Genomic DNA, 16693 nt, shown 5'->3' with positions numbered 1-16693 from the left:
TTCTTGGAGCCTGCCCAATTTGAAAGAATGAATACATTTCATTCATTCATTCATACATTTTACTATATACCAAAATATGTATTAATTATTGGGACTAGAACAGTGAAAAGACACTGTGCTTACCTTTAAAGAATTATACTCAGGCAAGGGAGACATTCACGTAAACAAGAATGTTCAGTGTAATGTGCAAGAGTGTATAGGACAGTATGGGAATCCCTGAAAAGAAGCCAACCTTGGATGTTTAGGGTAGTTGTTAAGAGTGTGGACTTTGGAGTCAGTCAGTAGTGATTTAGAATCCCTGTTTTTTTCACTTGCTAGTTGTGTCACTTTGACCAAGCTTACTTAACCTCTTCAAGCTGCAGCTATCTCAATTGTAAATTTGGGATGATTAGAGAATCTACCTCTTAAATTCATACAAGGATTAAATGAGATAATGGATTTCAAGAAATGGCTTTCCTCTTCTCCTTCACCTTCCTTATTTTTGAGAGCTCAGAAGATATGCTTTGGATGAAATGATTTGAACTGAGTCTTAAAGGATGAGTAGGTATTAGGCAGGTGAAAAGGGAGAATAGAAAGGCAGTCAATACAGAAGAATGGTCATTTGAAAGGAACAGAGTTGAAAGATACAATGGTTTGTTTGGAGAATTGCGAGTGGTTTAGTTTGGTCGAAGTATACAGGGATAGTGGAGGGACAGTATGGCAAAGAGATTCAGGGAGGAGTCTCCAGGCTGACTTTAAAGCAGGGGACATGGGAACAAGGGCAGTAGACAGGAGGCTTGTTCCAAACCACAGAGGCTCTTAAATGGTGTAAGATATTTGAACTTGTTTTACAAGTAAGAAATTTTGGCATTGAGAAAGGACATGATCTGACATATGACTTTTCTTTTAAGTGTATTTATTTATTTTGAGAGGCAGAGAGAGAGAGAGAGAGAGAGAGAGAGAGTAGGGGAGGAGCAGAGAGAGAGAGAGAGAGAGAGAGAGAGAGAGAGAATGAGAATCCCAAGCAGGCTCTGTGCTGTTAGCACAGAGCCCAACAAAGGGCTTAAACTCAAGAACCATAAGATCATGATGACCTGAGCTGAAACCAAGAGTCTAGTGTTTAACTGACTGAACCACCTAGGCACCCCTGATATATGGCCTTTTAAAAAGTGGCCTCTCTGAGATTTTAGAACAGAGTTTCTCAAAGTTTGGTCTGTAAATATGCATTAAAATCACCTGGAATATCTATTATAAAAGCTGGTTTCTGGGCCCCACCTTAGTAATTAGAATGGCTGAGGTTGAGAATGAAAATCAATTATTTTTAATGGTACCCCCAATTCTTCTTGACACTAAAGTTTGAGAACAAGTACTTTAGATCATAGTTTATACTTCAATCAGAAATGTTGAGACCAACCAGGCAGCAATCAAGCTTTTGGCAAAGCAAACAGAGTCTGTATATCATGTTGTTATATTTTGGACATAATTGCTGCAGTTTGGTATAGCTATCAGCTGGATATTCATTTATAGGTAAAGGTTCTAAGAACAAAAATTGTTTTTTTTTAAAGAAAAAACTGAAGAGAAAATAGTAACTGTTCTTGTAGGGACAGTTTGACACATTTTTGAAGCGGTAATTACAGTTCAGTATAGCTTTCAACTTCCAGTGCTCACCTGTATGCATCTCCATATGAGGTGTGAATTATGAAGTAAGATAAAGGAAAGTCATAAAAATGGTTTCCCCCACTAACAAATCCCCCATTAACATTTTTCCTAAGCATTAGAAGTAAAAATAAGTACCATTATTTTATGGCAGATGGATTGCTCATCTAGGTGAAGGGAAAAACTGTTGCTCTTTCAATAAATGCCCAATTTTGTTTTGTCAAATATTTAAGATATAACTGTTTTATAAATGTATTTAAGCTGCCCTTTAAATGTGTTAATTCTCCACATTTATAACTTATCTTTCTAAGATCACTAGAATTTGTTGAAAATGCTGTAATTCTCATCTAAAGTGGACGTTTCTATTTTGGGTAATTCATAACACCCTCCCTCTTCCAATGAGCAACATCCTCGCTTCCTAATCTGAACAGAAAGGAGTACAGTATCTCCTTTAGACCAAAGAGAACTGTTTTTCTTGTGGTAAAGCACCCTGTTTAGTAAAAATGAAGGATTTTTTTTTAGCTCTACAGGCAAATAGAAAAGTTATCTTTCACATCAGGAAAACTGATGCAAAACCAACCTGAAGGAAGTCTAATAATAAGCTGTCTTACCCAAAAATTATTTTTATGTTCTGAAGATTTGTCAACCAGTTCAAGGGAACTTTAATAGGAAAACACACAAAAAAGTGTTTTATGGATTGAAAAGAGCTATTAGCCACAAATATTGCACTTACTTGCTTTAATTGCTGCTGATCAGGCTAGAAGATGAGACCTGTGAACAGGCCAGTGCAAGAAGGTTTTAAAAATATATAAATCACACATTGATCTGATACATCTTCCAAGGAGCTAACATTCAGGTGAGGGAGAAGACAGATAGCAAAGCCAAAGACAAAGCATATAATAGAAGGGTACTGAAAATGTAATCACAACAATAAAAATAGGTTCTGTGGCAGAGTGACTTGGGGGCAGGACAGGCTGCACATATTATGGGCTTCCTTAGAAGTGAAAATGTGATGCCCCTTGTTCAAAACAGGAAGTTTTCCCTCTCCCTTTGTTTTGCGCTCTCTCTTGACCTGTCATGTTTTTTTTCCCCCTTTATTTTTAAGGCCTTGGTCACTCAGAGACAAGGATACTCCCAGGTTGAGTGCAGACCCTCACAGGCACCCAGGCCCCTGCCCCAGAACTTCAACTTGGCACTTGGAGTAGAAGGAAGGAGGTTAGGTAGAGTCCATTAGCCATATATGTGGTTACACAATATATATACTATTGTATATAATATACTGAGTACTTTTAAGTTTGACCTTGGTCTAGATGACTGAAAACTCTTTGTAGAGATGACTAAGTTTACTTAATTTGCCCTAAGGGATGTTTCTAAAATGTCATCTATAGTATAGTATTTCCAAACTATGCATTTGTTATTATTTGGGGGAGAAAAATAATCAAAGAATTCCATATCCGCTTCACAATTTTTATTTTGCTTCTGACTAAATTTGCTTTACTTACTTTGATTTAACCGTGTATTATTAAAGTTATTATATGAGCTAACTGGAATGTCAGATTTAATGTAAATTTTATAGGGTATAGCACCTGCTCCTGAGGAATGTTGCATATTTGTACTTTAGGCTAAAGGTACTCTAAATTTTCCCAATGGGTTCCATCTCTAGTTTTTCTCTAATGTTATTATTTATAGCACACAAGTTATTTTCTTTTAATAGAAACACGGTCTGTCACTTTCCTATTCAGAAACTTTTATTGAATGCATTTTGCACAAAGAATAGCAACCCTTGACTGTACGGATAACTTGGCTGCAAAAGGGCCTCAGACTATGCTTGTTATGGAATCCATGCTCTAGTCTTTTGGTGCTCTCCTCAGTCCTGAACAAATCTTGAACTTTCTTACCCCAAGTCTCTATTCAAGTGATTACTTTTGCTCAGAATGATTTCTTCTCCATTCTCATTTCCAGCTCTGTGTACCTTCCTATGTAGGGCTTCTTGCAGATCCATTCATATCCCACTCCTTGCAAGAAAGCTTTCTAAGTCCCCTTAATGGAAATTCACCTCCCCTTTCTCTCTCTCTCTAGATATGAATATAGATGGATAGATATAGATAGATCTGTTTATATATTGATACATATGTCTATCTATAGATATATCTGTCTATAAGTCTATCTGTACATATGTTTTATATATAGAGTATAGACACACTTTGTGTTTTTGTTTTTGATTTCTGCAAGTAACATCATACATTTTTAGTACTCAATCTTATTTATTCATTATTAGCAAAGAATTTCTGAGTCAGAAGGTATATCCCCTTAATGTACTCTATGTCTGTGCCTTTGTTTATATTCTTTTCTATCACAGAAATATCTTCTCGCCTTCGCTCGTTTATCCATGTTAAGCCCCTCTATCATCTTGTGTCTCATTACCAATTTATGTATTTCCTGTTTTATGCATTTGTTTTGTGTTTTACTACGGAATTCAGACAAGACGGGCCAAGCAAAAATACTAGTACCTAGACACTTACTGGTGGATATTAACTTAATGTTTACATTTTGGTTAGGGAACAAGGAATTCATTTTTTTTTCTTTCTTTTCCCTTTTTAAAGAAACGATCAGGTTTTTTTCTGGAAAATAACCCTACATACCAGCTTTGGAAGGCAGGGTACTACATAGTAGTATACTTTCCAGAGAATGATATCACTATTCTTTGGGATAAAAAGACAACCATACATATCAAAGTTGGACCCCAGTGGAAGGTAGGTCAACCTGTTTGGTAGATCAATCCAAATGAAATGTGAGAAATGAAATTACAAATACCTTTCAATGTTTTAAGAAAATAAAATAATTGATATTTTCTTTAGGAAACAAGTTGTATGTTCAGAATTGCTAACTTGTAACCCAATGAAGAAAAACTGTACCAACTGGAGTACAGCGGTGTGTGCAGTTCTTTTCAATTTTAACCTTAGAGTAACAGTTTTCCAAAGTTACTTAGGTCAGTTTCTTTCTTCCCATCCCTTTCGGAGTGGTTATATGATATGTTTGCAATATAATTAGATTCATTTTATTACATTCTGCATTCCATCTTTTCCTCCACATTCTGGGGTTTTTTTTTGGAAATTTATTTTAAAAATATTATGGTCTAGAGTTCTATGGGCTTTAACAAACGCATGGCATTGTGTATCTATCACCAGAGTTGTATACAGAACAGACCTATCAACTCCCAAATTTCTTCCATTATTTGCTCCATTATTGTTAACTCTTGTTGATCTATTTTTCATGTCTACAGTTTTGTCTTTATGCAACCTGTTGGGTCTGGCTCCTTTGACTTCGCAAAACATGTTTAAGATTCATCTATACTGTTAAATGAATTAATAGTTTGTTCCTTTATACTGTTGAGTAGTATTCCATTGTATGGATGTACTAGTTTGTTTTATTCATTCATGGTTGAAGATCCAATCTGCACTGTTTAGAATTTTTGGCAATTTATATTCTAAATTGTTTTAAATATTGTTTTCTGTTAAATGCTTTATAAGTATTATTAAATATGTCTATTATTTTAAATATTTTCAATCCTATTAAATATTTTAAACTCATATATTAAAGTTGTTTTTGAAACACTGATACATTTTTAGAAATCCAGTTTATCTGAAATTGAAATTGAGACTCATGGATCTAATCTGTGGCAAGTTAGGGAAAAACTGGGATAGTAACAATGTATTCTTATAAAATTATGGAAAGGATACATATGTTTTAAGATTTTAATATGTTGTAAGTTGAAGATATGATTGTGTATTGTCAAGCCATTTTCTTTCAACCTCAAGTGAGATAAAACCCATAAATCTGTTACTAGGTGTTTGCTGGCTTCTTGCATTTCTTTGATGAAGATGAAATAATTTAGCCATCGCCATGCTTTCTTCACCCATATTCCTCTGCCACTTTAATTATGTATCCTCTCTTCCCTACTTTTTGGAAGTGAATTAACCAATTATTCTTCTACATCTCCCCCTTCGCTGCTGCCTCACATTGTTGGGTGGCCAATGGTGGAAGTGGCCATTGTCTTTGGATAGTTATTGTGGCTTCTGAGAGCTGAGGCACCATGGTAAGCAATGGTCATGACAGGTGCAATCCCAAGGTTATTGTCATCTTTGCTGGAGACACGGGCAGCCTTCTTCATCATCTACTAAGGGCTGCATTCCATTCACCAATACATGAAGAGAACATTCAGTTTCAATGTTTTAAGCAGGATTTCCATTGTTTTAGGAAGATCATTCTTTTCTGTACTTTTGATTTATCTCCCTCTTCTAAGTAAAGTGTTTCACATTTTTTTTGAGAAAATGCAGTGAGTAATGTTGATGTGAATAATTCATATGGCACTTTCCATAACCATTTCATAACCTATAACAACCTTTACAAATATGAAGTAAAATGTGGTTTTTATTTATTGTGTCTCATGGTGGCATGATACATGGATATTAAAGTTAACTTTTTTCTTTAGACGTTATGTTTTGCAAGTTTTGGCTTTTCAAAGTATGATCTAATGAACAATGTATTATTTTTATTGTTTCAACATTTACAGTGTTACAAAATCTTAAGCTTATCACGTGGGACTTTCATATTAAAATTTATATGTATATGGATATATACAAAATACATATGCATATACACATATATTGTAGTGTCTATATTATACTTTCCCAAGTTACTTACATTATTGTATCAATGCTAAGACAATGGTAAGAGTGGATAGATAAAATTTGGGGGATGGTAAAACGTTATAAGAATTTTAAAGTAACTTAAATACAATTAAGTAAATATGAAATTACATCATCTTGAAACATATTTATATGTGTGGAAATTCTTAAAATGTCAATTTTAAATCTTTAAAAATTTTTAGTGACTGAGCCTTTAAATGTTGAAGTGAATATAGAATATTTCATATTTCATGATAATTTTCTTTCACTTTAGAACAAACTATCAGGATTATGTGGAAACTTCGACAAATGTACTTCAAATGATATGACCACATCCAATAACTTAGAAGTGAGAAATGCCCAGGTATTTGGAGATAGTTGGGCATTGGGACAGGTAAGTAGAATATATGTATTACAGAACTTAAAAAATATTTTGGTATATTTATCATTTTATTCTCATAGGAATATTTATTTAGATAATACTATTTTATGTCATAGCTGACAACTTACTTTCACATTTACTTTCTCATGTAATTCTTGTGACAGTCTTGTAATGTTAAGGGCATTGCCTCTATATTATAGATGAAGAAATTGAAGCTCAGGAAAGTTAAATGACCTGACTAATATATGCTCAGAAAGAAGCAGAGGTGACGTTCAAATTCACGTCTTTTAATCTTATACTTTTCCTTCCATAAAGCAAAATGCTTTATCAAGGTATTTATATTTCTAATAATGTAACTTTTGTCAACTCAAAGCAATGGATAAATGAAGGCAGAATTTCTTACCATTTGTTCTCCAGACATGGCTGTGTGTGGGGTGGGAATGGGTAGGGAGTGGATTTGTGGTCAACTACATTTGGGAGCAATTTGAATAAATTAAGTTAGACATATTTCTTTTTTGAAGGATTTCTTGAAGAAGATATGTCTTAAGTTAGACATATTTCTTTTTTGAAGGATTTCCTTCCAAGGGAGGGATGAATTTGAAGGATTTTCCAACTTATTGACACAGAACCTATGTTTTTATGTATTAGTTCTGAAGGAAATAGTGTCTTATGGGTCACACTTTGAGAAATGCTGAATGAACTCCGAAAACAGAGTCAAATTGAAAATTGGTGTCATTCTTTTCTTCTACTTTCTCTTTTTAGCCTATTTTTCTTTCTAACTAAGAGCGGTATCCATGACTACAGTTTTCTGATTGGTTACTATTTGATTAATTGCTTTACCACTTTACCCAATTTACCTAATATATCTAAATTTCCTTAAAAGCATAAGAGGGGCCTCAGATAAAACATTCACCTAATTCAGTAAAATTTAAGCAGCATATTTCATTGTGGTCTAAGCTGAAAAGTACAAGCCTTTTATTTAATATATGAACTTCCTACTCTATGGAGAGATACCAAATCCTTTTTATTATGGCTCTCATATATCTTGTGGCATTTAGAAGTTTTTGGAGGAAATACCTTACATTTGTTCTTTCAAAATGAATTAAGGTATAAACAATTTATAATAATACCTAAATATTTGGATCAAAGAATTTTAGACTCACTATAATGTATATTCTTATTCATACCTAATCCAAAAATAAAAATTAAGAAAAAGTTTTTTCATTTGGTAAGTTCTATTTAGCACTTCATATTTTCCAGATTCTTTGAACCCATAAAATGATTAAAACAAAGCCTCTGTCATTAGAAATTTCGAGTCTAGTTTGGTAGTTGAGGTAGAAAAATTAACAATGAATATATGAGACAGGTAGGTGCTTTGATAGAGGTGAATGGCTTGGACTTCATTATGGTCAAAGGAAAGTTCCTGAAGAAGGTGTCATTGGGCTGAATCCTGCAAGCCTTATGGTAGCTACAAAAGAGAAGGTGATGGGTAACAGCATAGCTGGAAAGGAGAGAGCAGCCTGTTAAAAGGTGTCAGGAACACTGGTGCCTAATCGGATTTCAAGAGGTTGTATATGGCAGTTCTGGAGGGTCTGAAGTAGGCAATGGCTAGGATGCAGAGTATAGAGTGGCAAGATAGTCCTAGGATCTACCTAAAACTAGTTGGGAGGTTCTTTAATCCAGCTAGTTGTGTTAAGTCAGAGAAGATTTAGAAAACGACACAAACCTGTGAGGCATTAAAGATTAAAATCATTAGCATCTGCTGAAAGATTGTATTTAGGAATGATGAATCTGGAGGATTCAAGGAAGTCTCCTATCTTGCTGGCTTAGTGGGTGGATGCTGGCACTCTTCACTGAGGAGAGTAGATGGTGGAGAACAGTGGGTACAGGACAGAGGTGCAAAGGTAAGTATAGGTTAGGATGCACTAAAGAGAAGCAATAGAGAAATTTATGTGGAGATTTCCAGTTTTGAGATTCAAGAAAGAGATTTGGGTGGAAATACAGATTTGGCACTTACTAGAGTATACGGGTTGTTGAAGCCATGAAAAGTGTATATAGAGTGGGGAAAACCAGGTTTGAGGATCAAGCTTTGTATAGACGGAAGGGGTAGAAGAATGGGGGGTAGCAGCCAATGAATTAGGAGGAAACCCAGAAGAAAATGGTGTCACAAGGAACAAATGAGGAGAGATGTTTAAAAAGGGTGAAGTAATATACAGAGTCAGAGGTAGCAAAAGGTTAAGTGAGATGAACACCAAAACGTGGCCTTTATATTTAGGCAACTCTCATGAAGAGACAATTGATGACATTTCCAAGGTGGTTTCAGGGAGGTGGATTAGAAGAGGCAGAGACCACATTTCTGAGTCTGTGGGAGGTGAGCCTGTAGACACTTGTGCCTATACAATTTCTCAGAGAACGGCTGTGACAGAAATGAAAGAGCTGAAACTGGAAAAAGAAAGAGAATCATTTGCTCACGCAGTTTTTTAATGACCACATTTGAAACAAATTCAAAAACTGTTTACTCTCTCTGTAATATCGCCATAATTTTAACAGTATGCTTAGTTGTTAAAAAAAAATATATACACTATTAACATTGAGTTGGCTGACTACAGATGCTTTAGGTAAAACCTGTCTAAAAGAATGAGAATACAGTAGATGTGATTGTAGTGGATGGAGTCAGAATGGTTCACTCTGGTTTCGGCTTCAGAAGTCCCCCCGGGAAACTTTCTCTTCTCCCTTTTTTTTCTTCAACAGTGTGAAACCCCAAGTGAGTTATTTAAACCCTGTGAGGCACATCAAAACAAATTTCCTTATGCCAAGAAAGAATGCTCCATTTTGTACAGCGATGTTTTTGCTCCGTGTCGCAATGTGGTAACTGAATACTTTACTAAACTTTCACATTTAAACGGGTACTGCCATATCTATGCTATTTGAGATGAATGGGACAAGCAAGTTAGCTAACTATTGGCTCTTCAGATGTACTACCTAACCATTGTTAAGAAGACAGATTTGGTAGTTTGATTTTCTGTAGAAGAGATGCATCCAGTTGATTTACTTTCCTTCTCAATCCGTCTTATGTAACAGCATACATTTATACATAATATTTGTAGTACTCTGTTCTAGTTTACCGAACATTTTGACATATATCCTCAAAGTCAGAAATGATACATCAAAGCCATAAATGTTTTTCTTCAGCGCATTGCTTCATTTCATGGGTGTTCTTCTCCTCAATCCAATGTATAGTTTAAAAGTATTAGTGGTGGCACATTTTAAAATGGTCTTAAAAGCATACCAAGATGGAGTGTGATTTATTCAGAAATTTAAATTTCTTTTTTTTAAGTTTATTTATTTTGAGAGAGCGAGAGAGCGAGCGTGTGCATGCATGTGTATGCACACACAAGCAGAGAGAAGAAGAGACAGAATCCCAGGCAGGCTCCATGCCATCAGTGGACAGCCAATGTGGGGCTCGAACTCACGAACTGTGAGACCATGCCCTGAGCTGAGATCAAGAGTCAGATGCTTAACTGACTCAGGCACCCCAGAAATTTAAATTTCTAAATGCTTTCCCAACATAATAATTTTCGACCCCAATAAAGTTAAAAAAAAATAAAGTATTCATAAAAATCAGTAAAAGTGCAATTGGTAATAGAACATTCTTTTAATACTATGAGAACATGCCAATAATGAAACAGCGAGCTTCTACAAAATATCAAAATGTTACTATATTGCAGGTGCTGAAATTCTATTTTTTGTTAACCCTATTAACTGTTTTGCTAGTTTTTTGATCCTACATTTACCTAATAAATCCCTTTCTCCTTTGGTCCATAAAAAGTTTTGAGATATTGAGAACTCTAGGTGGCAGTATTAGGCTGATAATGCCAAATTTTGAACCGACCAGTTAGTTTTCTTTTAGAAGGCTGAATTTTAATCAGTTATTGTCAGTACTTATTGAAATTAACTCATTTTCCATTCCATTTGCAGATTGATGTCACTTCTTTTGCCAAAAATTGCCATGAAGACACGTGTAACTGTAATCTCGGTGGGGACTGTGAATGTTTATGCACAAGCGTAGCAGCATATGCATACAAATGTTGTCAGGAAGGGGTATCTGTTCACTGGAGGTCATCCACTATTTGTTGTGAGTACCCTACTTAGAACATCAGCATCAGGTGAGAATCTCATAAAGAGATTAACCATCTTATCATAGAACAAATACCATGGAATGCATAGAAATAGGATTTCTTTAAGACAACTAAGTTTTATATTCCTTTGACAGTGCAGATAAATTGTAGTATATCTATAAAGGATTTATAAAAATAACAATTGAGGTCAAATTTTCCCTTCTGTGTCTGACTATTGTCACTTTAACGTTTGAACTATAAATTATACACCATCCTCAAATCGTTTATGACTGCATCCCCCTTATGGCTGTGAAATTTCACTTTCTGATTATCAGAAATGTATTTTTTTTTTAAAAAGGCATTTGAATTTGCTTTCAGATTCACATTTTTAAACTTTTCATTTACTTGTGTAGATAGTTAAGTCATCAAAAGAATGCTTAAGATTTTAACACTTTCAGTTGACATTTCTAAATAGGCAGATATATTTGCCTACCTATAAAATAATCTTATAAAATCTAATTAATGACAACACATCACTCTTAAAGAATTCTCTTTGCTTAGAGGAAGTTCCCAAATAATGATATCCTTCTGTGTTCTTTCAATTGGTCACTGATAAACATATAACCATATTTTGCATACATTCAGATAAGTGGTCAGATTCTTATACAGTTTAATATTTATTCTTTTATTTTTTAGCACTTGACTGTGAATATTACAATGAAGGTATGTGATATTTATTTATTGATTTATTTTTTTTCTGTTTGCTATTCTCCCTTTTTTAAAAAAAATGTAATTTATTGTCAAATTGGTTTCCATACAACACCCAGTGCTCATCCCAGCAAGTGTCCTCCTCAATGCCCATCGCCCACTTTCCCCTCTCCCTCACCCCCCGTCAACCCTCGGTTTGTTCTCAGTACTTAAGAGTCTCTTATGGTTTGCCTCCCTCCCTCTCTGTAACTTGTTTTTTCCCCTTCCCCTCCCCCATGGTCTTCTGTTAAGTTTCTCAAGATCCACATATGAGTGAAAACATATGGTATCTGTCTTTCTCTGCCTGACTTATTTCTCTTAGCATAATACCCTCCAGTTCCATCCACATTGCTGCAAATGGTCAGATTTCACTCCTTCTCACTGCTAAGTAGTATTCCATTATATATATAAATCACATGTTATTTATCCATTCATCAGTTGATGAACATTTAGGCTCTTTCCATAATTTGGCTATTGTTGAAAGTGCTGCTATAAACATTGGGGTACACGTGCCCCTATGCATCAGCACTCCTGTATCCCTTGGATAAATTCCTAGCAGTGATATTGCTGGGTCATAGGGTAGTTCTATTTTTAATTTTTTGAGGAACCTCCACATTGTTTTCCAGAGTGGCTGAACCAGTTTGCATTCCCACCAACAGTGCAAGAGGGTTCCCATTTTGCCACATCCTTGCCAGCATCTACAGTCTCCTGATTTGTTCATTTTAGCCACTCTGACTGGCGTGAGGTGATATCTCAGTGTGGTTTTGATTTGTATTCCCCTGATCATGAGTGACATTGAGCATTTCTTCATGTGTCTGTTGGCCATCTGGATGTATTCTTTGGAAAAGTATCTATTCATGTCTTCTGCCCATTTCTTAACTGGACTATTTGTTTTTCCGGTGTGGAGTTTGGTGAGTTCTTTATAGATTTTGGATACTAGCCCTTTGTCTGATGTCGTTTGCAAATATCTTTTCCCATTCCATTGGTTGCCTTTTAGTTTTGTTGATTGTTTCCTTTGCAGTACAGAAGCTTTTTATCTTGATGAGGTTCATTTTTGCTTTTGATTCCCTTGCCTTTGGAGATGTGTCAAGTAAGAAATTGCTGCAGCTGAGGTCAGAGAGGTTTTTTCCTGCTTTTCTCCTCGAGGGTTGTGATGGTTTCCTGTCTCACATTCAGGTCCTTCATCCATTTTGAGTTTATTGTGTATGGTGTAAGAAAGGGGTCTAGTTTCATTCTTCTGCATGTTGCTGTCCAGTTCTCCCAGCCCCATTTGTTAAAGAGACTGTCTTTTTTTTCCTTTGGATATTCCTGCTTTGTCAAAGATTAGTTGGCCATATATTCTGGTCCAATTCTGGGGTCTCTATTCTATTGCATTGGTCCATGTATCTGTTTTTGTGCCAATACCATACTTTATTGATGATTACAGCTTTATAGCAGAGGCTAAAGTCTGGGATTGTAATGCCCCCCACTTTGGTCTTCTTCTTCAATATTACTTTGGCTGTTTGGTGTCTTTTGTGGTTCCATACAAATTTTAGGATTGTTTGTTTTAACTTTGAGAAGAATGCTGATGCAATCTTGATTGGAATTGCATTGAGTGTGGCAGATTGCTTTGGGTAGTATTGACATTTTAACAATGTTTATTCTTCCAACCCATGAGAATGGAATGTTTTTCCATTTGTTTGTGTCTTCTTCAATTTCCTTCATAAACTTTCTACAGTTTTCAACATACAGATCTTTTACATTTTTGGTTATTCCTAGGTATTTTATGGTTCTTGGTGCAATTATGAATGGGATCACTTTATTTCTCTTTCTGTTACTTCATTATTGGTGTATAAAAATGCAACCAATTTCTGTACATTGATTTTATACCTTGCGACTTTGCTGAATTCATGTATCAGTTCTAGCAGACTTTTGGTGGAATCTGTTGGGTTTTCCATGTAGTGTATCATGTCATCTGCAAAAAGTGAAAGTTTGACTTCATCTTTGCTAATTTTGATGCCTTTTATTTCATTTTGTTGTCTGATTGCTGATGCTAGAAATTCCAAAACTATGTTAAACAACAGTGGTAAGAGTGGACATCCCTGTCATGTTCCTGATCTCAGGGGGAAAGCTCTCAGTTTTTCCCCATTGAGGATGAGATCAGCTGTGGGCTTTTCCTAAATGGCTTTTATGATGTTTATGTACGTTCCTTCTATCCCGGCTTTCTCGAGGATTTTTATTAAGAAAGGATGCTGTATTTTGTCAAATGCTTTTTCTGCATCTATTGACAGGATCATATGATTCTTATCTTTTCTTTTATTAATGTGATGTATCACGTTGGTGATTTGCGAATATTGAACCAGCCCTGTGGCCCAGGAATGAATCCTACTTGATCATGGTGAATAATTTTTTTTTATGTGCTGTTGAATTAGATTTGCTAGTATCTTGTTGAGAATTTTTGCATCCATATTCATCAGGGATATTGGCCTGTAGTTGTCTTTTTTTGCTGGATCTCTGTCCGGTTTGGGAATCAAAGTAATGCTGGCTTCATAGAATGAGTCTGGAAGTTTTCCTTCCATTTGTACTTTTTGGGACAACTTGAGAAGGATAGGTATTAACTCTGCTTTAAATGTCTGGTAGAATTTCCCAGGGAAGCCATCTGGTCAAGGACTCTTATTTGTTGGGAGATTTTTAATAACTGATTCAATTTCTTCACTAGTTATGGGTCTGTTCAAATTTTCTATTTCTTCCTGTTTGAGTTTTGGTAGTGTGTGGGTATTTAGGAATTTGTCCATTTCTTCCATGTTGTCCAGTTTGTTAGCATATAATGTTTCCTAGTATTCCCTGATAGTTGCTTGTATTTCTGAGGGATTGGTTGTAATAAATCCATTTTCATGCATGATGTTTATCTATTTGGGTCCTCTTTCTTTTCTTTTTGAGAAGCCTGGCTATAAGTTTATCAATTTTGTTTATTTAAAAAAAAAAAAAAAAAAACCTTTGGTTTCATTGATCTGCTCTACTGTTTTTTTTTTTTTTTTTCTGGATTCTATATTATTTCTTCTCTGATCTTTATTATTTCTTTTCTTCTGCTGGGTTTGGGGTGTCTTTGCTGTTCTGCTTCTAGTTCCTTTAGGTGTGCTGTTAGATTTTGTATTTGGGATTTTTCTTGTTTCTTGAGATAGGCCTGAATTGCAATGTATTTTCCTCTTAGGACTGCCTTTGCTGCAACACAAAAGGTTTGGATTGTTGTATTTTCATTTTCATTTGTTTCCATATAGTTTTAAATTTCTTTTCTAATTGCCTGGTTTATGCATTTGTTCTTTAGAAGGATGTTAAGGAACATGCTTTTGGACGTTTCCAGACTTTTTCCTGTGGTTGATTTCAAATTTCATAGCATTGTGATCTGAAAGTGTGCATGGTGTGATCTCCATTCTTTTATATTTAGTAAGGGCTGTTGTGTGACCCAGTATGTGATCTATCTTGGAGAATATTCCATGTGGACTTGAGAAGAAGGTATATTCTGCTGCTTTGGGATGTAGAGTTCTAAATATATCTGTCAAGTCCATCTGGTCCAATGTATCATTCAGGGCTCTTGTTCCTTTATTGATTCTGTCCATTGTTGTAAGTGGAGTATTAAAGTTCCCTGCTATCACCACATTCTTATCAATAAGATTGCTTATGTTTGTGATTAATTGTTTTATATATTTGGGTACTTCTGAATTCGATGCATAGACATTTATTATTGTTAGCTCTTCCTGATGGATAGACCCTGTAATTATTATAAAATGTCCTTCTTCATCTCTTGTTACAGCCTTTAGTTTAAAGTCCAGTTTCTCTGATATAAGTATGGCTACTCCAGCTTTCTTTTGACTTCCAACGGCATGATAGATGGTTCTCCATCCTCTCACTTTCCATCTGAAGGTGTCCTCAGGTCTAAATGAGTCTCTTGTAGACAGCAAATAGATGAGTCTTTTTTTTTTATCCATTATGATACCCTATGTCTTTTGATTGTAGCATATAGTCCATTTACATTCAGTGTTATTGTTGAAAGATATGGGTTTAGAGTCATTGTGGTATCTGTAGGTTTCATGCTTGTAGTGGTATCTCTGGTACTTTGTGGTCCTTGCAACATTTCACTCACAGAGTCCCCCTTAGGATCTCTTGTAGGGCTGGCTTAGTGATGATGAATTCCTTCAGTTTTTGTTTGTTTGGAAAAACCTTTATCTCTCCTTCTATTCTAAATGACAGACTTGCTGGATAAAGGGTTCTCGGTTGCATATTTTTTTTCTGTTCATCACATTGAAGATTTCCTGCCATTCGTTTCTGGCCTGCCAAGTTTCAGTAGATAGGTCTGCTACTACACTTATGTATCTACTTTTGCATGTTAAGTCCCGTTTATCCCTAGCTGCTTTCAGAATTCTCTCTTTATCCTTGTATTTTGCCAGTTTCACTATGATATGTTGTGCAGAAGATCGATTAAAGTTACATCTGAAGGGAGTTCTCTGTGCCTCTTGGATTTCAACATCTGTTTGCTTCCCCAGATTGGGCAAGTTCTCAGCTATGATTTGTTCAAGTACACTTTAAGCCCCTTTCTCTCCTTCTTCTGGAATTCCTATGATGTGGAGAATGTTCTGTTTGATCAAATCACTTAGTTCTCTAATTCTCCCCTCCTGATCATGGATTTTTTTTATCTCTCTTTTTCTCAGCTTCCTCTTTTTCCATAATTTTATCTTCTATATTCACCTGTTCTCCCCTCTGCATCTTCAATCCACGCTGTGGCTGCCTCCATTTTATTTTGCACCTCATTTATAGCATTTTTTAATTCATCATGACTATTTTTTAGTCACTTGATCTCTGCAGCAATAGATTCTCTGTGTCTTCTATGCTTTTTTCAAGCCCAGCAATTAATTTTATGACTATTATTCTAAATTCTTGTTCAGTTATGTTGCTTACATCTGTTTTGATCAATTCTTTAGCTGTCACTTCTTCCTGGAATTCTTTTGAGGAGAATTCTTCCATTTCATCATTTTGGCTAGTTTTCTGTTCCTTATAAGTTTTAAAAGCTTGTTATGTGCTCTGCACCTGTGAGCACTCCTGTATTAAAGGGGGGTCATACACTTTTCAGGGCCTGGCCCTTCAGGGGG

General features: G+C 35.4%; 1 protein-coding gene across 1 annotated transcript in view; it reads left to right on the top strand.

Annotated features, from left to right (window-relative positions):
• The window catches only part of OTOGL (otogelin like), a 137022-nt gene that overhangs the window by 64275 nt on the left and 56054 nt on the right, over positions 1–16693 (top strand). Inside the window, exons 27-31 of the mRNA XM_053895292.1 lie at positions 4239–4388; positions 6598–6717; positions 9457–9573; positions 10684–10840; positions 11520–11546. Of these exons, the coding sequence (XP_053751267.1) occupies positions 4239–4388; positions 6598–6717; positions 9457–9573; positions 10684–10840; positions 11520–11546 (571 nt within the window). The remainder of the gene's footprint in view (positions 1–4238; positions 4389–6597; positions 6718–9456; positions 9574–10683; positions 10841–11519; positions 11547–16693) is intronic.

The sequence above is a fragment of the Panthera pardus genome, unplaced genomic scaffold (assembly GCF_024362965.1).
Source record: "Panthera pardus isolate Hobbes unplaced genomic scaffold, ASM2436296v1 HiC_scaffold_6, whole genome shotgun sequence".
In the NCBI taxonomy this organism is placed as follows: Eukaryota; Metazoa; Chordata; class Mammalia; order Carnivora; family Felidae; genus Panthera; species Panthera pardus.
This window is presented reverse-complemented; position numbering and strand designations above follow the sequence as displayed.